At 45.5% G+C, this 20,240-nt stretch overlaps 1 protein-coding gene across 11 annotated transcripts in view; it reads right to left on the bottom strand.

The window, feature by feature from the left end:
* Positions 1-339: 339 nt before the first annotated feature.
* Positions 340-20,240, bottom strand: part of LOC143893932 (uncharacterized) — a 132,420-nt gene continuing 112,519 nt past the window's right edge. For 6 of the 11 annotated variants that reach the window (XM_077399812.1, XM_077399813.1, XM_077399804.1 and 3 more), the window contains 18 exons: positions 19,346-19,503; positions 16,871-16,998; positions 11,437-11,637; positions 10,489-10,581; positions 9,854-10,096; positions 8,550-8,630; positions 8,044-8,193; positions 7,504-7,524; positions 7,088-7,355; positions 6,339-6,725; positions 6,023-6,181; positions 5,753-5,943; positions 5,413-5,643; positions 4,659-5,159; positions 4,266-4,448; positions 3,937-4,039; positions 3,695-3,829; positions 340-2,885 (listed from right to left, as the gene is read on the bottom strand). In XM_077399812.1, coding sequence (XP_077255938.1) covers positions 2,773-2,885; positions 3,695-3,829; positions 3,937-4,039; positions 4,266-4,448; positions 4,659-5,159; positions 5,413-5,643; positions 5,753-5,943; positions 6,023-6,181; positions 6,339-6,725; positions 7,088-7,355; positions 7,504-7,524; positions 8,044-8,193; positions 8,550-8,630; positions 9,854-10,096; positions 10,489-10,581; positions 11,437-11,637; positions 16,871-16,998; positions 19,346-19,503 — 3,346 coding nt within the window. In that variant the 3' untranslated portion in view covers positions 340-2,772. Of the gene's footprint in view, positions 2,886-3,192; positions 3,268-3,694; positions 3,830-3,936; positions 4,040-4,265; positions 4,449-4,658; positions 5,160-5,412; positions 5,644-5,752; positions 5,944-6,022; positions 6,182-6,338; positions 6,726-7,087; positions 7,356-7,503; positions 7,525-8,043; positions 8,194-8,549; positions 8,631-9,853; positions 10,097-10,488; positions 10,582-11,436; positions 11,638-16,870; positions 16,999-19,345; positions 19,504-20,240 lie in introns of all 11 variants that reach the window. The other 5 variants (XR_013255959.1, XM_077399805.1, XM_077399811.1 and 2 more) reach the window with 5 other exon arrangements.

The raw sequence follows: 20,240 nt of genomic DNA on the forward strand, positions 1-20,240 counted from the left end.
TCAATTTTTATCTCACTGGAAAAGAACACGTTCTCAACCTAAAATCTGACTCGAAAATTTTGAGTGTCTAAATTCGTTGCGAGCTTACGGTGAAATAATTTCAAAGTTTCAGTCGTGTGTCGAGAGGAAGATTATATAATAAATAAAAAAACGTCAATCTCTAATTGAAACAACTAATTCGACATGTATATTTTATCTTAGGTGTTTTAACAGAAATTATCTTATCAATCTTCAAGCTAGATAGATTGATTATTTAAATCTATATATTGTTACTTGACTAATTAAATTTTGGATTACGAGGAGGAGGATAAAAAACGACTCCGCCGCTTTTGCTCGCCGTACGATTTTTATTTCATTCGTTTTATAACAATAACAGTTGTTCTGTCCCGTGGTAGTTCGCATAGCGTGTGTCTCGCCTATCAAATAATATTCCGCGACACATCCCTCGCATTCCGTGGACGTCGCGTCGTTTATATTCGACGAGTCGAATTACGAATTACGAGACCGGTCACCGGAGAGTGACCGGGACCGGACTTTTGGCGCGCGGCGTTTGAATTTGGCGGCGATCGTCGAAGCGCGTATCGCGATTGTCGATACTATCGACGAGCGCGCGCCTGCGATTCTCGAAGTTGACACCGGGATGAATCGGATGGCGGCAGGCGAACTTTCGCAAGTGGTAGCCCCCCCGGTGTCCCTCCGAATTCGCCGACCGGTCGGCCGTGCCGTTTGCATCGTGCGCGATTATGTACAGGAGAATAAACGTCGTGAGAACAGTGCCTGTACAATGACGCGCGCGGGTGTATAAGTGTGTGCGCGCGCGCGCGCGCGCGCGGATTACATCGTTATAAAAAAACTTATTGCTAAGAGCTCCGGGAGTTAGTGGGAGTGTATGTCTCAAGTTGGAGGACGCGTAAGGGAGCCGGTTACGAATCGTCCCTCCAGCATCCGGGTGGAATCTCGCGGTTGCCGAGCCCGAGGGTGAGTCTATAATTTCCAAGATTATTAAATTCTACGTTATGGCTCTTAAATAGATTCTGCCGGCCGACATGGTTCTTTTTGGAGCAGTAAAATATATATACATTGAAATTATATATATTTTTTCTCAATATGTATCATGTATCTCTCTCTAATATCATAATATACATATATATATTGATAAATATGTTATAACGTTATTTTTACATATATATTACAATATTATTTACACAGTATATATATAATATACATTTCTTGTGTAAATAATATTATATACTATATGTATACTGAATATGAATTTCAAATAGACTCTGCCGACCAAACATGATTCATTTTAGACCAATAAAATATATATACACAAAAATTATATTTAATTTTTCGATATATATATATAATATTTTAATGTATACCCCCCGAATATGAATTTTATATATATGTATGTATTATATAAGACTGTGTCCAAAATTGCACCTCGACGCCGGAGGGATACAGCAACAATACCGAATAACGAAATTAATATCTCGATATTGAGCTCGACTTGAAGTATCGATAAAATCAAGCCGAACAAAATTTAACGTAAGATATTCGTCGCTGTACGATCGTTTCCTCGCGCTTTTATAATAACGCTCCAGCGATCGCTACGGCGTATCTTTTTAATTGACGATCGTTCAATCGCTCGTGATATAGGAATTTGACACTCTTCCCTCATGACCGTGCGTGCGAGACAACTGCTCTAAACATTAAAACGCCACGCTACAGTGGCCCGTGAAAAATCGTGTATATAACGCTGATAGCAACGGGCGCTTCAGAAGCGTATGTATCGTGCGCCTTACAATCTAGTTTTACACGCGGTATAATCCTCGCGAACTCGCTCTCGCCAAGTTCGACGAACGAAATCGTGCAGGCTCGACATTTTAGCGCAAGTATTTTTCGTAAAACAACCGTAAAACACTTTTCTCCTCCGATCTCGACGCGTTGTACAACCGTATGTCGCGTTTTGTCCTCGTAGCCTGCCGTGCCGAATAAAATCTAAACGGTGCCACCTCGCTCGGATTTCGGTAAGGGGCCGCGGCAAGGTTTCGCGTCGCTCGCCTGTGGGTCGACGTATATAAAAGTTCGCCTCGTTCGAAAACGATTGTACGTAAAACGGGATAAAGGTACATAACGGTGTATATCCAAATCAGTTTCTCAGTCGGGAGGTTTCGCAGTCTCCTGTGCTTGTATACAAATACGCGTGCGATTTGAAAACTTTCGAAAAAAGAACTCTCGAAGAGACGCGGTAAAAGGTTCTTCCAAAGCCCCGAATCATTATCGCCCGGTAGCGCGCGGTCGTCGCGCGGGCAAGGTTCGGCCGGTCCGCCGGGATTTTCAACGCTCGCTGGACGCCAGGGTTAGTAAAAAATGACGATAAGTCTCGCGACAACGCGCGATTTAATTGGAAAAAGATGAGCTCGGTGTCCTGACGAACGTTCGTTGACGAATCCTTTCTATCGCGCGCAGCCTCGCGCCGCCTGAGTTTCCCTCACGCGCTTCTTCGTGTGTACCTGCGTACGTTACGAGCTCCTGTCAAGTTAACAAATAACGAACAGCTACTTATTATCATGTTATTTAGTCGATGATTATGTACAATGCGATCGGTGCGAGAGTAAAAAGAGCCCTCTTTCCCAGTACTCCGCGCGAATTCCCGCGCGTTTCTTAACTAGTCGTCGGGGGGAAAAAAGTTTTTTGTTGTCCTTTCTTGTTCTTCGTATATTGGCAGTAGTTTTTGTGGTTCCGTTTGTGCCTCTGGGATGACGCTTAGGAGTAGAAGTTCTCTCGCTGCTGATAAAGTGGTAAAGGAGCCACGGGCGAGAGGTCCTCATCGTCTAAGCTCGACTCAGTTTTCAGAGGAAGCGTCGCTAGAGCTTTCACTGCGATAAAGCAATCGTAGATTAGAAATTAATTAATTATATTCATGTAAATATTAATATTAATATTGCAAATCAATACGTTTACTGAAAGTGAGATCTCATTATCTTCTTTTACTATTTAATATATTTTTATTTCTTACCATTTGTGTGTGTCTCGACTATCCCTATTATTTGTCGTTTGCGATAGTTATCCTATTTCAATAAACGTATGTCGACAGAAGTAATGCGATTGCGTCTGCTTAGCTTGATCGAATCGGGGAAAAATATAGCGGAAAGAAAGACGAAAAAAAAAGATGAAAAAACAAACCTGAAAATGACAATGTGACGTGCGTGTCCTATAGGGAGGGATGGAGTAAGCATGTCGATCAGTGTGCCTGGTTACCTACACACAAGCACAAAACAATCCAAACAACAATCCAAATTCTCTAAAGACGAAACTAATATTCGCCGTCTTGAACAAAAGCCGTTAATAAAATTGTCAAAAAGTAGCACGTATAACTAATAATGCATGCGTGTCCGCATTTGTGAAAAGATTACGCAAACAAAATACGCGCAATATAAACTGTATAAATCCGCTCAAATCGAATGAACGTTGAAACGTTAGAACGTCGCCTCTGTAAGCGGTAAGAGAAATAAAAATCGTAGCGATATCGAGAACTAATCGTTGCATCGAACGTGGTAAAAAAATACATTTTTTTTTGCTTTCTAGAAGCTAAACGAAAACGAGCATGCTGCCACAGCTGTTACGTATAAATGATTACAAGTCATGCATCGTGTGTTTGAAATATATATATATTATCGACACGTACCCGCTACCATCTTACTTTTCTCCATCACTTGCTTCGCCAATATCTGATTAAGCTGAAGAATGTGTTCCCTCTGCCGCTTTTCTTCCACTACCTTGCGCTTCAAGGTGTCTGATTTTTCTACGTTAGAATCATCGTCTGAAATCACATGCATATTTATAAAAAAATATTCTTGTTATAACCATTATCATATACACAGAAAATTGTTAGACAGTTGAGACGAAGGGGAAATATATATCGCGTACCACCTCCTTCCGGCGCGGTCACGGTTGTTTCCGAAAGCATTTTCCTAATCGCTTCCGCCTTCTTTAAACGTTGCTCCTGTTCTTCCGCTGTTAGCTCCGGCGTCTGAAAAATTAAAAACATAGATATAATACAGAGCTTAATTTAATTTAATTTAATTCATACACTCATGTCTCGCACAAGAATTATATAAATAATATAATTAAATATTATCTCGTAATATATATTCTCAACAATGTAGTCTTCCAATTTTTAGTTGTCACATCAAAAGTACGGACTAAATTGATTTTTGTGAAATTTAAAGAGATTAACGAGTACAAATTGTAAGTACCTGCTCAGGAATATATCGCTCGGGAATTACAATCTTATTAGGCGTGCCCAACAGCTGGTCTATGGTGCTCTCGTTATATTTCAACTCCTTGTGACTCAACGTCGATCGCACCACGTCCGGGGCGTTTATCCTGGGTCTGAGCGCTCTTTCCATGTCCAGATCGTCCCTGGCTCTACCCATACCCTAGAAATTGTCAAAGAACCCGTAACGTATGAGCGTTAGATCAGTCTTTTTTTTTTTTTAAACTGCCACGACGGGCAATAGAACGGCACAGCGAAGCGATGAGTCGAAAGCGAGTGTGACAGGAAGTAGACAAGGTGAGACACAGATAGATGAAAACAGGGAGGTGAGAGAAAGAGAACGGAAGTTAACAGAATGTTAAACAAAAAATACCATCTTCGAGAAAGTATCCTCTAGATCGAGCACCGGTTTGCTACTGGACACAGTGTAATGCCGCCTCTTTTCGCGAGGTATTTGCCTTCGTCTCGGTCCCTCCACCCTCTTCTCCGTCATCTCTTTGATAATCTGTTTGGCAGCCTCGCTCTTGAATACCGGCGACAATTGCGGCGATTCGGACTGGTTTGCGTTCGCCGTCGTCGCGGCGGCCGGTCTCTCATGAATGCCGACGTTAGCCGGCGACGTTAATTCGGGGCTCATGGCACCCGCGAGAGTGCCGATTTTCTCGTATTGCCTGTACGGTCCGAGCGAGTAGTCGTGATAGTGAGGCTGCGCGGCGACCGTCGCCGCTTGCGACGGATAATTCTGGCTCTGGCACGGGCTGTACGACGAGGCGGTGGAGTAGTTGGGCGAGCTCATCGGCACGTGAGAGCTGGACGTAGGGCTATCCGTGTACGGCGACAGAGTGCTATCGGAGCTGCCGTCGTGACTTTCGAACTGCGATGGAGCGTCAAAAAAAAATTGTCAAACGCCGGGATCGAGTGGGATTAACAAAAAAAGAAAAACGGGCGGGCGAGACGAGCGGCTGGATGCTCGACATTGCTCGGGGTGTAGAATAAAATCATCGATAATACTCGCAAAAAAATACATGTATATGCGAACGAACATGGAGAAGTGAGGTTTTGCTGTATCTCTGGGTGCTCTGGAACTGCCGCGTTGTCACTTTATCGAAAGTTATTGCGGAACTTACCCTGATCTTATGCCGACGCGCCATCATGCTCTTCAGGGCGTGCATGCTGTCGCTTCGCGGCGGAGGCACCACGGGTCCGTAGGGTACTCCGGAGTGCTGCTTCTGCCCGCCGAAACCACGTGGCAGAGACATGCTTCTTTGGAACTGAACGTCATCCAGTTCGGACAGCTGAACCGTGCTCTGCGCGTGAACGATCGGCGATTCCTCCACCACTCTGCCAAGCTGAGCTTTCTAAATGTTGAAAGATCCGCGTTTAGCGCATTGTCTTTTTTGATTTATTTCTATGTAATTGAAAAGAGATTTGAAAAACCGCGTGTAATTGAGTACGGAGCGATCTTACTTCGAATTTTTGTGAGCCTCCGAGATCATCGTCGCACAGTCTCTTCGCGCCGCCTGGCGCTTGAAGGCCGTTCGTCAGGGGAATTCCGAGATTGCCAGTTCTATCGCCGCGGTCCCTCTGTCGCCTTTCCGATTCGCGTTTCACTATGCGCACCGTCTTAATCTCTTGCTTCTCGCGACTGTGCATTAATCCTGCGAAGGCACGGAGAGAATGAGATTTCAAACGTGCGCGTCAGGCTTGAAATTGTTTCCGCGAACGAGCGCGACTTACCGGCGAATTTGTTATCCTCGTTTTGTCTATAATTATCGTTGAGTAACAATGCTTCCTCGCTCAAGGGGGGCGGCGGCGGTGGGATATATTCCGGAGCAGGGTTCGGTGCGCCATTCAACACGTTTCCGTTATGCTTGCTCGTGTCGGCGACATAATCGCCTTGCGTTAAAAGTACAGATCGATACTTGAATATCAGAATTATCTTATAATCGCGCTAAATGCTATTAATAACGCTATTTATATAAATGAACGTGAATACATCTGTTAATATCAATATGATAGGATAAATTCTCATATAATCCAACGAGAATATTACCTGCTGCTCTCGAATCCGTATTAACGTACAGAGGCGCCACTTGAATCGCGCTACCTTTGCCTTGCATTTGATCCTTTAATAATTGTTGCTTTAATTGATGCTGTTGAATCTGCTCGCGCAGCCGCGGCGAGAGCGCCGATATGTGATTTTGTGAGGGCTGCACGACGGATTGCTGATTATGTGGGCGATTCAACGGGGATAGGTCCTTGTACTGCGTAGGAGAGCCGTATCGCTGACGAGAGCTGTCGTTTTGCCTGTTCGGTGGTGAGATAGACAGAGACGTGCTCGACGGTGAGTCCAAACCGTGGTCCAGAGTTATTCCGGAATCTAAGTCGGTCTCCAGCCAGGAGTTTTGCGTACGTTTCTTCGAATGATGTACCTGAGGAGCTGAGGGGAAAAATTGCATCTTTTAAGAGCACGCCTCTTTCTTTTCGTGAAAAATATACATTGCAATTAGTATTTGATAAATAATTAACTATCAATATAACATACTCCTTTATTTGCAATATATATTTGTGTAAATGTAAGGATAAGCACTACGCATTTATTATTGATTAAAACAATTTTTTTGGACATCAATTTATTTAGATAAAGTATAAATAATAAAACTTGATTGGTAATGAGACTTTGTTACACCATGAATTTTGCAGCCTTTGAATAAGTTTCTAGTCCTTGCGTCAGTCTTGTCTCTCGAGTTTTGAAATTTTCAATGGCGGTCGTGTTTCGACACATTATATTGTTAGACTCACCGTGCGGTGGCTGCGGGCGAATTTGCTGCACCAAACTGTGAGATTTCTCCGTCAGTTGGCGAACTTGAATGCTCAGTTCCTTCCTCTGTCTCTGCAGATCGCCGACGAGTTGTTGCACTCGTCGTAATTCCGCTTCCAGCGGTGCGGTCGTGCTCGAGGTGTCCCTCGCGATGTTACCGGCGTATCTTCTGGACGCTTGCACCTTTTGCCTCAGCACCACCAAATCTTGCTCCAACCTCGCGTTCTCGGCCACTGTTTCCTCAAGTTTCTGAAAACACGCGAGAGAATCGCGCCGGGCTATCAGGGACGAGAACGCGCGACTTTGAACGACAGTTGACCGTCGTGCAACGAGAATGGCAAACTAAACGGCGAACGACGGAACTGAAAGGTATAATGTTGTGAATAATGCAATTTACCTGGAAGAATACCGGTTTTACCTGGAAACAGTGAATCGAAACTTTAATTGCGATACGTAATGCGATCTACTCTCGTCATTTGAATTTTCTCTTTCTCTCTATCGTACTGTTATGTTCTCGTGTAATTATTATTCTCGTAATATCGCAAATTCGGGTTGCAAAGGATAAAGAGAATAACAGAAGACAAAAACTTAATAAAAGCACGCTAAAACGCGATGAAACGGACGTGCATTTCAATCAAATGTTCGTCAATAAACGAGTAACTCTGTTAAATCGCGTCAAAAAATCTGTTATTAACAGAAACATCAGCAATAATGAAGCCCGCTTGCATATTCAATGCGTTTCGCGACGTTAAAAAAACGTACGAAGAATAACGAGCAGCAATTACTCGCATGTTGAAATCCGGATTGACGCACAGATTACTTGTTTTTCTGCCAATCAATTCGCATCGTTCGTAATAATGGATTCGCGGACTCGGGGTCGATCGGGACGCGGGAGGGGACCGGAGAGACGCGTGTCAACATTTTCGAAATTATCTACCTTCGAGTTATGAGCAAGCAGTATCCTCACTCGGCTCAGCTCGCGCTCCAATAGGAGTTGCTGCTTCCGATATCGCTCCGCTTCGGCCAAATTGCTTCTGCTACCTTGCAGTTTGTGCCGCAACCCGCCCAAAGCCTTCTCGAGTATTTCCTGCGAGCATTAAGTCGACCAGGCGTGTAACGATTAAAGACAACTGCTTGTCATTTCGCGGTTTATTGTTACAACGTCGTTTTAGTTCCAGGCAAATAACGGCATCGGCTCGCCCCTCTGAGCTGTCGATAAATATCGTATCGAAATGCGCGGGATAACGGAACTTTTCAGGCTTGAAGTCAAATTCGATAGAGTATTGCAGAATGCATTTCTCCTAGAAGAAAACTTTTCCGTACATTCGTCAAACTGTCGGGAGGCCGTTACATCAATTGCATTTCTTGAAATGTATTCGAAATTTTTTTAGTAGTTTAAAAGTTCTCTCCTGAGTTATTAATTATTACTGTGCTGATACCAACCTTGTCCTGTTGGAGACTATGCAGCGTGCCAGATTCCTCCTGGAGCAGTCGATCGAGTTTGTAGAGCTGCTGTACTTTGGCCTGCGACATAGAAAGGATATCGAGTGAACTATACGAAACCTTCAAATTTCGATATTCAAAGGATAAGCTAGCGTTTCGACTGGAGCAGATCTCGGGAAAAGGGAGAGATCCAGAGATCCGATCATTAACTCTAAAACAATGTTCTAGAACCCCCATTTTCTCGGCGACTCCCTCTATTTCCACAATTTCTGTCCACACAATTGAATTTGTTAAAAATATTCATGTCCATGTTGACCAAAGGGACAATTTTCTTTTGACAATTATATTCGATAATATTATTGTTTCGACAATATTACATTCGAAAATATCCATTAGTGACACATAATTTTTAATTACTGCAACAGTTATTATATTTTCCTATATGGCAATTATTTTAAGCCTCTTTGAAGCCAACGAGATTAATTAGATTAAATTAAATATTACTGAAAAATGAGAGAAAAGGGATATTTTTTTCATTTTCTCGTTTTTATTTCTTGTTTGTCACATGAAAATGAAAATGGGATTGCACAAAAGTAGATTAATTTTGTTATTCTAACGGAATACGCTTCTTAATTACGACCGGTGAACGACGACGTATGTAATTGTCAAAATTCTCGAAGACTAAGGATAAAAAGAAAGAAAAAAACTAGACGCAAGATATTAAATGGATTATACTGTCTGTAGAGGACTTGACTCGTCTGGAAAGTATATCCTTCCGTAAAGTGAGCTCTCCGCGAAAGAATTTACGACAGGTCGTAAGTGTCGTCCGAGTTCGGTCTCTCTCGTGGTTGTGCCTGCGAGGGTAATTCTTAATTTTTGCACGTATATCCTTTTTCCGATCGGACCTTTTTACAACCTGTCTACCGCGGCTACCGCTTAGCTTATTGCACGCGGGAGACCGCAGGAATTACTTTCATTGGTCAAGAAGACTTCGGTGTCCGATGCGCTTCACGCACGGAGTATTACATCGCGAAAAGAATGTAATAATAGGAAACGTAAGAGACAGAAATTAGAACGAATAAGACGTACTTTACGGGTGATATCTGACGAGACTGAGAAAGCGAAGAACACTTTTTAATAATCGAGACATTCGTTTATAAAATCGCACATTTTTGTAATTAACGCATTTTTGTCGAGACGACGTTTCTGATGACGCTGTAAAAGTAGGAATTACTTGAAAATTGTGTAACCGCAGAAATTTAACGCTAGGCTCTTTCGTGGCACGATATAATTAAATGAATCACCTGCAACTGTCCGTGATCGGGACTCAGTCTGTCCCAATCCCTGCGCTCCTCGGCCAACAGTCGTTGCTCCTGCACCCTTTGATTAAATTCCAGACGGTCGCGATGATCCCTCGCGTTCTCGTGCATCAGGTCGTGGCGAGAACCGGAAACATTGCTGGTCCCGTTGGCAGTGTTACGATTATACAAAGAACCCAGCTTCACCATATTGTCCACGAGGTTCACGAGAGGCTTGCTCTTCTCGTACTTTTGAGAGGAAAAACAGATGCGATTAAACTTGGAGCACTATTTATACAAATGTGTATTCACACTTAAAAAGATAGTATTAATTACATCAATATTTTAACTCTATATTGCTAAATCGTCACCGAGAATCGAAGAATCAAAGCTCTCGGCTTATACATTTTTAAAAGTCCAAGAAAATTATTATCTTGATTCATTTTTTTTAACTTTCATTTTCAGCATTAATTTTTCTCGAATTTTCAAAGGGTAGATTAAGATATCATCGCTCTCTTTTTCTCTCTTTTAAGCTATATGAGTATATATTAATTATCAAATCCAGCGTTTCATATCTATGTGAATAATTTGAGGCAGATGCCTCCGCGAGGCGCGCACTTTGCGTAATAAACGTGTCTCACCTGCTTCTCGAGATCCATCAGGTGCCTCTTGAGTTCCTCGAGTTTTTGAAGATTCTCTAGTCGTCTCGGCGTGTCGAGATCCGCCAGTCTAGCCTGCGGGTGCAAACAAAATATACGAAACGTTTATCGCGCTGCGATCAAGGAGTCCCTTTCTCCTTGCTCTCCGTGTGCCGATTTAAGTAACGAAAACAAACAACATTCGCGTTTTCGCGCGTTTAAGCGACACTCGTTAAGCGATACTCCGTGACACATATTTGCGTAGAAAGGCGACCCTAAGTTCGACTCGACTTTCTCCTCGAATCTCACACGTCGCGAGATCGCAGGTGTATATTAATCTACGTCCCACATTTGACGCTGAACGTAGCTATCTGATAACGTTTTCGAGAATCGTGTTCTTTTAGATGAGACTCCGACTCGGCGTTAAATATAGGACGTGAAAGAACCGAGCAGCGTGTCGCGCTTGTCTAATAGCGGTCAACTACACTTTGTGGATCGCGAAGTCCGTAAAGCGCAATTGAATCAATCCGTTATTTGCACGCGAGCGTTACGTCACGTCGTCAACGATGAGAGAAACGAGACGTCGATCGCTCATACTGTATCATCGTCACGTGAATTCACAATCTGCGTGCATCTACATTCTACAACAACATCGATCTATCCTAACACATTCTGAAAGATCTCGTCAAACTGCACGGTCGTCTGTCAAAGCGAGAATTATCTCTCTCTCTTCCTCTTTTTCTCTCTAACATCAAAGCGATCGTTAAAAGCGGCGCTCCTCGAGAGGCGCCTACGACATATCCCCGTCCTCGAGACGGCTCCGGTTTTGCGGCCCCTAACGGGCCCCACCACGGCCCACTGCCAACCGTCACCGTCACCGTCATCGTCCGTGTGGATCATCTAATTACTGTGAAAATTTCGTGAGATCGCGTGTGCAAGCACTCTTCGGACCTGCGCCTCGATCTCCATGTGGCACGTCTCCATCGCCTTGAGGACCGTCGCGTTCTGCCGTCGCAGCTGGATCAGCAGCAGCACCAGTTCCTCGTGGGTTCTGCCGAGGAGCTCGCCGGCGGAAACGCGCACCAGCCCGGACGCGCCAGCCTGCGCCACCAGCCTGCCGCCGGCATCCGCTCTCAGGGAGCTGACGTTACTCTGTCGAGGCATGCAATCGTCTGTTAGCCACACACGCGCAAACAACGCGGGGTAATCGAGCTGTGACACACGGGATATTGTTAAGTTACGGGGCCGTGAGGATTACTCGAGGGATATCGCGTGAGACGGTTTTTCGCCCGAGACGGAGAAATGAGAGGACGAGGTTCTTATTAGAGAAAGTTATATAAAAGCGACGGATTAATCTCGCAATTACATACACGGAGCGCACCGGTATATATATGCGTACGTGGATTTGCAGTGATTGGCATGGGAGAGAAGAAAACATTATCGTCGACAGCACGAATTAAATTATCAACATTTCGCAGCCGCGTTAACACCTGCCTGCAGCGGTAGAATGTTATATAGCTATTCAATGAGATCTTTCAGAATATGCGATAACTCTTTTGCTTTATACCATTGACATATTTTCTTCCTTTTACATATGTCTTTCCTTGCAATGCCTGTAAGACCAAAATGTACTGTCACGACAATGTAATGAAAATGTGTGTACGAATATCTAGTTTCGCGGGCCGCGTAACTGATAGTGGAAACTAGCCGGAAACAGATTCCACGTGAATTGCGAGAAATATAGAGAATGCGGCGAGCCGCATTGGCCCGAATCGAAATTTCAGCCGGCGGTTTTACGTCAGTTGTGCCCCTGCGAGATTGTACGCGAACTTTTTAACTGCTGGAATTTCTCGGCGAGAGTTTAGGCGGGCGCAGAACGGGGATTACCGCTTAGCCGATCTCTCCCTCTCCGTCTGCCATTTTGCATTCGTCGCCGCCGTGTTCCAAAACCGCTACGTTTTAGTGGGTTTTACGGTTGGATTCGTGGTAGCTCGGCAGGCGAAGCGAGAGACGGGATACACCCGACCTCGTGTAAATACGACGGAAGGCAACGCGACGTGAAATGAAAACGCGATACAAACTACAAACAATTGATGAAATGACAACCAGTTATCGAGGAGTAATTTGTTCAATATTTGCGCTGCAAATTGTAAATAAATAATAATAAGTGGACACGCTATCAATTTACGAGCAACTGCGTTGCTCATTCAGCTGAGTATTTACCCGCATTTACGTCAAACAACACGTTAGCGTAACGATATTATTTCGTTAGCGAAAGAGAATCTCCATTATTTAAAATCGCGTAGAAATATTCTTTTAGCTTCAATTTGCATTGTTTGGGACGAAACTGTCGTCGCGTAAGAATCCGCGATTGAATATTTATTTCTGATCCCTTTTTCTCTTTTACAACTGTCGATTTTTTAAAATAACTGTATAGTTCAGACTCTGGCCGGTGTTTATCCGTAACCTTCTCGTACGGTAATTTTTCGTAGTAAGCTTCGAGCAAATTGGCCGGATGGTCGTATTTCTACGTGTGCGCCATCGCAAGAATTTCTAAAGGTCGTAGAAAAGCGAAGGAAACGGAGGGCTTGCCTCCGTAGTTTTCTATTACTTTCCAATTTTCTAATACCAAGGCACTCTTTGCCGGGAGACAAGCCAGAGGCGGCGTACAAATTCTCATAGACATATCGACACGGACGAACGCAAACAGATACAGGTCACGCCGTGGTTCGATGCACGTAGCGTTGCGGCGAAGAAACGGCCGGGATTCCGTCCGGCGAACGGTGTACGAATGAAATTCGAGGCAATCACCAGGCCATTCGATCGTGGCTTTCTTCCGTGCACAAACGCCCCTTCTTTATTTTAACGGGCAGGTCCCAAAAGATAATAGCACCCGTACGCTTCTCGCATTCCGCCGGAATCCTCGCCGATCGCGCGGGGGTATCTCTGATGCGCGAGGTCGCGCAATCTGTATTCGCGGGGTATATATACGCGCGCCGAAGCGAGATCGAGCGGGCATTTCCTGCGCGAGGAATGGTCGCTCGGCGAATCTTGCATTCTTCGCTATACGTCGAAGTACGTTAACATGACTGCGCGAAGTAGGTATACGACGAAGCGCATTGCGAAAAGGAAAGGCACGCTCGCGCTTGGCTCATCGCATCGCCAAGGACAATTCCTCGTTAAACAAGCCAGCACCGAGTTTTTGCAGAGAGCCCCCATCAGGGAGTTTTCAATTTGCCGCATTCTGTCGCGACTTAACACCGGTCGATTTTTTATTTTCTCTCTTTCACGTGTAATTATCAATCGCGGTGTTAATAGGTGTGTATTTCTTCTTTCATATAGTGTCGACATGAAAGCATCCATTTCACTCCCTCGAAAGTGCGTATACGAACAAACAAAGCGTAGTGTCTTCAAGTTCATACAGAGAGATCCGTGTTCTCGGAGTCATCTGCTAAATATATCTTTAGAATGTTTAACAAAAAGTCTCTGAAGGTCACTTTTGATTCTTCCTAATTTCGAATCTTCAACTCCAAACGAATGTATCGAACGGTTACTTGATCGCACTCCAGAGATAGGAACCTGTTGGCACATCTCGAGTTCTCCATTTAACACGTTACCTGTTTAAGCCCGTAGAAGCTCCCGCGTCTTTTTCGCGGATTGGCCAGGCGAAGGGATGCTTCAGCTCGCAGACAATGAGGAAGTTTCCACCGCGCGAAGTTTCCTCGCGTCGGGGCGACGAACGGGACGCGATATGGCGCGCGTCGAGCGACGCTTCGGCGGGCGGACTGGCGTCATGCCCGGTCGGATCGGCTAGCTTGTTCGCCGACCGACCGACCGGCCGGCTGCACAGTGTGCATCGCCGCCTTGCCTGGCTCGCCCGGTGCCCGGCGTTTTGTACCTTTTGCCCCCGAAGGGCCCCGGTCGTCCCTCGACCGCACGCGGGTATGCTCGCCGACAAAAGTTCGGCGCTGCTTCGTCTTCCTCTCGCTTCTGGCTCGTCGCGACTCACTCTCGTTTCGTGGATGGTTCGCTGTCGACTTCTATAATAAGTATTAGAACGCGGATCACACGAACGAGATCCACGCGCGGTAACGGACATCTCGCGTGTTCTTCTTGCGGAGAATACTCGCGGTCAAACGTGTTCCTAAGAGGTGTCGGCTTACGCGGGAAGATGATTCGCGGTTTAACGTTATATCGCGATGGTTTGATCGGTGAAGGGGAAAAAATTATATTTCGCGACTTTTGTTTCTGTAATACGATCGCCAGCGGTCGACGGTAAATTAAAATCCGAGACGCAAATTGAATTTCCGAAAGAGAATGCTATTTTTTCATTATATCCAAGCTGCTCCTGAAGGTGAGAATAAGATGAGAAATTAGATATTCGTGCAAAGACGGAAATTTAAGATTTTGACGACCTATTTCGCTCAGCTTCCGATGCGTCTGTATTGTACGCAACGTCTCCACACTACACAAATTCTGACGGCATTTCACGAATTCTGCATTGCCTCTGACATATATATCATGTCAGAGTTATTCCCTTATATACGATAAGATTCGTCGTAAGGAGCTCGACGAATTTGTGTGGAAGGATGAATGCCGTGCCCGGTCATGCGCAGCCGGCGAGATCCATTGTGCGCGAAGCTTAAGACCCGTCTGCAGTTCCTTGGCACGGTGCCCTTGCTGACCGGCGCTGACCGTATGCAGGATCGACCCTGGACCCCATGCCTCTCGGTTGTCTTTTTCTCCGCCGCTTCTCCCTCGCTCCTTTCGCCTCTCCTTTCCCATTCTTTCCCTCCGGTTCCATTCTCCCTCTTTCGTCCTGGCCCTCTTGCCGCCCTTCACCGCTCCATTGTAATGGCGCCAGGACGACGACACTCGGGTCGTTACTTTCTTGTGCCTCCTCGCGTACCGCGCGCTCGAGATAAGCTCGCGTTAAGAAAACGACGGGCCCCTCATCCGAATACGCCGTTCGCCGCGCCGGGGCGAAAGATCCGTCGAATCAGAGTATTCGCTGCTCGGTTACCGGGAGAGGCCGCGAAATTGTGCCCGAAGAATGCCGTCTAACAAGATTATTTGTAGCGAAAACTTTGCAAACTCCTCGAGCCGCGTTTAGAATTTTACGACGCTTGCATACTGAAGAAGCGACTTGAAAAAATCAAAGGTAGAGGAGGTACGCTCTCGTATACAACTCCATTAGATTCTTCGCTATATTTCAATGTGACCACGCGCGGTTGTAAAAGTTTTCCACTCGGTTCTCGATATATACTCTTCATTTGTCCCATTCATTTTTGATCGCAGGATCATGACCTACTACGCGTAATAACGGCGATGATGACCTATTTCGTATTCGCGGATCAATGTGATTGTCCGATCCATAAATTATGAGACTCCATCGACGATAACTTCATCAGAATTGTTTCCGCTTTGTAAAGTCGAAAGCGTTGATAAAAATGGTCCCCCCGCCCTCGCGTTTATTGCGCGCGATATACATCGTATATAATATCAATTCCGCTTGCATCGCGATGCGGACCGTGTGTGTAATGTTCGAAGGTGCTATAGGTCTCTCTCTCTCTCTCTCTCTCTCTCTCTCTCTCTCGGCAACATTTTAATTAATTGAGCTAATGGAATTTACATGCTGCGATGATGATATGCAGGCTACATCGCGTCAATAAAACGGACAACGTGTATGTACGTTTGCGTGGACAAAGACAAAGAGACAGTTATGGATAAAGCAGCAAAACGACAGACCGTCGATCGTGCAACATCCGCGGGAGAATCTCGCCATTTCGCGTCTGCGCCAGTCTGCGGCGTCTGGTAATGCGATCCGCGGCGCGATAACTCGATCCGCCGTATTGCAAATCGGAGGATTTCCAAAGCTCCTCGCCCCTTTTTATACGGACGATAAACTCGCGTCGCGAACGCGCTACCGTGCGGCGCGTATACGTAATTTATTTTTACGAGTCGAAAGATTAGTCGAAAGAGAGTAAGCCGTACACGCTCGTAAACAAACCGCAAGCAATTTGCGAGAATGTAAAGACCTCACCGCGGCGGAACCGAACCGTAACGCCGCGCCGTCGGATATGTCAGCGATCGGTGGGACTACGTGGCGATGCAGGTGACACTTTTACGAAGCTTCGCGAGCTCGCATTCGCAATCGTCCTCCGCGGCCATAAATTTCCCGTTTGCGGTGACCGGCCACCGCGACGACGCGACGCGACGCGACGCGACGGCGGTTAATTCACGCGCGCGCGACCGTTGCACGATCGATGCCGCGAATGGACGCGCGAATTTCCTCTCTCCATCCATCATGCTCTGCCATGCCAATCGGGATCGACGGGACGCTCTTTCGCGCCGAGACGTTAAAGGCGACTCGCGTTTCGCTCACCCTTTTGTGCAGCAGCTCGCTGCAGTCCGCGCGCGATCGCTGTTGCTGCTGTCGCTGACCCGTCGTCGTCGTCGTGCCCCCGCCGCGGTCGACCTCCCTGCCGATCGGGCTGATCATTTTTCTCTCGCCTGCGAACATAAAGGAGGAGATACTAAGTTACGCGAGAGAGAGAAAGCCGCGAGAGGAAGCGGAAAGCCCGCTGGAAAAGGAAGTCGCGTATTTCTGAGCGTGTCGTAACGAGGCCGGAACTATCGGAATCGACTGGATATTCCCGAAGATTTTTTTTTCTTTGTTCCTCCTCCCGCTGTTTCGCTCGCGGGCTCAGACTCTCGGCGGAGTAGCGAAAAAAATTGTAATAACGAGCGAGCAGATTGACTTTCTCCTTAATCACGTGAATGGCAGTCGTTTGTATTTACGCCTCAAAGCGCCGGAATTGTCGGAGCTACATCCTTTCGTTTATAATATTACATCCGTTGTATACGGGATGTCGCGCAGGCATTATCGTTTTTCAGACACGGATACCCGCTGAATTTCTTTGAAGAACTTTAGAAGAGTGTTTTCTTATAGCAAGACTTTAATGAGATGAGCTAACGATTCGGATTAAATTATAAATTAATTTTTTGTTTAAAACATAAATTCGGTTTCGCTCACTTTTATTTTTAATATCCTTGAAAGGTGTATCGGGAGATATTGAGATATTAGCGCATATTTGTTCAGACTCCGCTGTCTGCGGCTGAACGATAATGGATCTGGGACGACCTGCATAGGATACTCAAATGCCTACAGAAATGTTCCGCAGCTGCGACCGTTAGACGCGTCGTAAAATGGAGAAGCACTTCCGTCTAACGCAGAAAATTGCGCAGCTATTGTACCTATACAGATGCAATCCGATTGCACGAAGAAAATTCTTGGTGGACCGTGGTATTTAGATTGCGGTGTGCTTCCGCCATTCTTTCTGGAAGACGACATTCGCCAAGAAATATCCTCCGCATTCGTACTGCCACCAAAGAAACCACAACGTTCATCCAGTTTTCTTAGCACCACAATCATATTCGATACTCCAAACACATCGCGGTTATAAGGGAAAGAAAGAGAATTGGCTATAAACACGTGCCGCGTTAACTCACCTTCGAAATGCTCGTCATTATACAAATTTTACGATCTCTTTTGATTCAAGAAGGAATAACGACGCTGTGTAATTATGATTTCTTTCTCATTAAAGCCACCGCGTAATGCTTGCGCGCGCGCGGTGATATTGTGGAACCTCAATCCTCGGTAGTTGAATTACCCGAAGCCTGATGATATCGATCATGCGTGCCTTTGCGTATTCAGGCGGGGCGTACGGGATTTATGCACACGGGATTTCCATTATTCCGCGTTGTGCATTAGACGGGCGGCACCACACAAGCCCTTGCACCGGGACACCATCGTCACGGATCCTCGGATAATTAACCCCGGACGCCCGCTGAAATTTTCGACCTAAATTTATGTGCTTTTCAGACGGTTCGGCAATCTCGCGATTCGGAGCAGACGTTAAATCGCCGCTTAATCTCACGGATATTAATCGCTCATTCGCCGAGCGCGGTTCATCACTTGTAAGTTTCGCGCGAACCAAATGTTCCGGACGTGCTGAGTTAGGCCAGCTTTGAATATCAGAGGCAGAGATTTGCCGTAGTGATATATTGAATATATATATATAATATAATATATGTATATATATATATTTTGTAATACTGAGGCAAAAGAGAATTATTCGTTGTGTTGTGCTCATTTTGTGTGTATTGCTGTAATAGAATGCTATCTTTTTTCTCAAGCAAATTGCGAAAAGACCTTTGCAATGATTGTATCGTTCTTCCGTTGCGTGCCGTAAATTTCTGTTACAGAATTAAGATAACTGTTACGCGAAAAGTCTTACGTTATAGAAATTTGTCGCGAATAACTTTGAAAAAATCCGATTAATTAGCCGCGCTTAACGAGCTATTAATTCCGAATAGCGCGATATACGCTGAACGTTGAAGGATCATTATATAAACCTTTTATAAACGTGGGCGTTGTATGCCTTTGACATTGTCTTCGTCAGCGTTATTAATTAGCGTTTACTTGTGTGCTTTGTACACGAGTAGGAGGAAAATCGATATCGGGCGCTCTAACTCGCTCGGAGATGTTATTACGACAATCCGGTCGGTCGACGTCGTAACTCTTCTTCCTAACCGGCAAACTTGGCCGCGCGTCGCGATAGCGATTCGTATTACGACCAACAATATATTAATTGCGCCTTAACCAACTTCGCGTTCGAGGCAAAAGTTCGAGTTCTTTCATAAAGCCGGATTCTCCGGGGTATTCGTCGGCGATTAATCGCCTCGCCGCTGCCCGGGGTCCACGGGGTCGGCTCATCGAAAAGTTTCCGTGGAAACCGCGCGGGGAAAGAGTATCGGGCAGATCGATAAATTATATAGACGCAAAAGGAAAACTTACTTGGACTGTGCACGCGTATCTCGCTGTCGCTGGGACTGGAGACACGGTGGTCGTTTAACGAAGCGACCCGCAAGTGTCCGATCGGGCTGATCAATCGCTGAGTGGCATGACCGCCCGGCGATGCTAACCTCAGGTCCCTCATGTCGTTACCGGTAACCCTGAAATTTGACGAGCAGGTCAGTGGGGCCGATTCGTCGAAGGCCGCGCGCTTGAAACGACGCCGTAAAGTGATGTAACGCGGAAAGAAGCTGTGAGAGGGAGAAAATTAAGTCGCTGAACGATTCGAAAGGAAATGCGATGCTCCGTGGACGTCGACAATTATTATTTTGAATAACGCTGTTGATCTACGGCTATTAAATATGTCAAATAAATATTGACAATTTTCGAATCGACATTTCGCAATTTTCATTCGACACCACGGCATTATCTTCTCACCCCGCAGTTTATAGCGACAGGAGCTTTGCCCGATTAATCATGGGTGGGAAAATCGATATTTAACGTCCGAGACAAATAAACGTGGCTACGCGATACAGCAGAAATTAGATTCGCCGTGAAGGTAAACCGCGACGCGAATATACGTGCGAGAAAATTGTATTATCAAGGTGACGCGGTTTAGCTCACGCCTGGCAATAAATAGAGCTCGGCGAGCTCGAGAGCGGGGCTCTCACGTCGATTATGACATCGCGACGCCCTTCGGTCTAATCAGTGACGTCTAGCCTGGCTAGCCTCTCCGCGTAATATGAAAATTTAACGACGAAATTACATTACGCGCTATTTGCGCGCTCTTGAAATCGGTTTAAAAAAATTACTGCGTTCCTTAGATAAAAAAAAAAAGGTTTTTCCAGTTAATTGCTAATTCTAATTCATCGAGAAGCTAAATTAATTACTGCAATTG

This window comes from Temnothorax americanus, unplaced genomic scaffold (genome assembly GCF_048541705.1).
Source record: "Temnothorax americanus isolate GAGA-0224 unplaced genomic scaffold, ASM4854170v1 Scaffold13, whole genome shotgun sequence".
Lineage (NCBI taxonomy): Eukaryota > Metazoa > Arthropoda > Insecta > Hymenoptera > Formicidae > Temnothorax > Temnothorax americanus.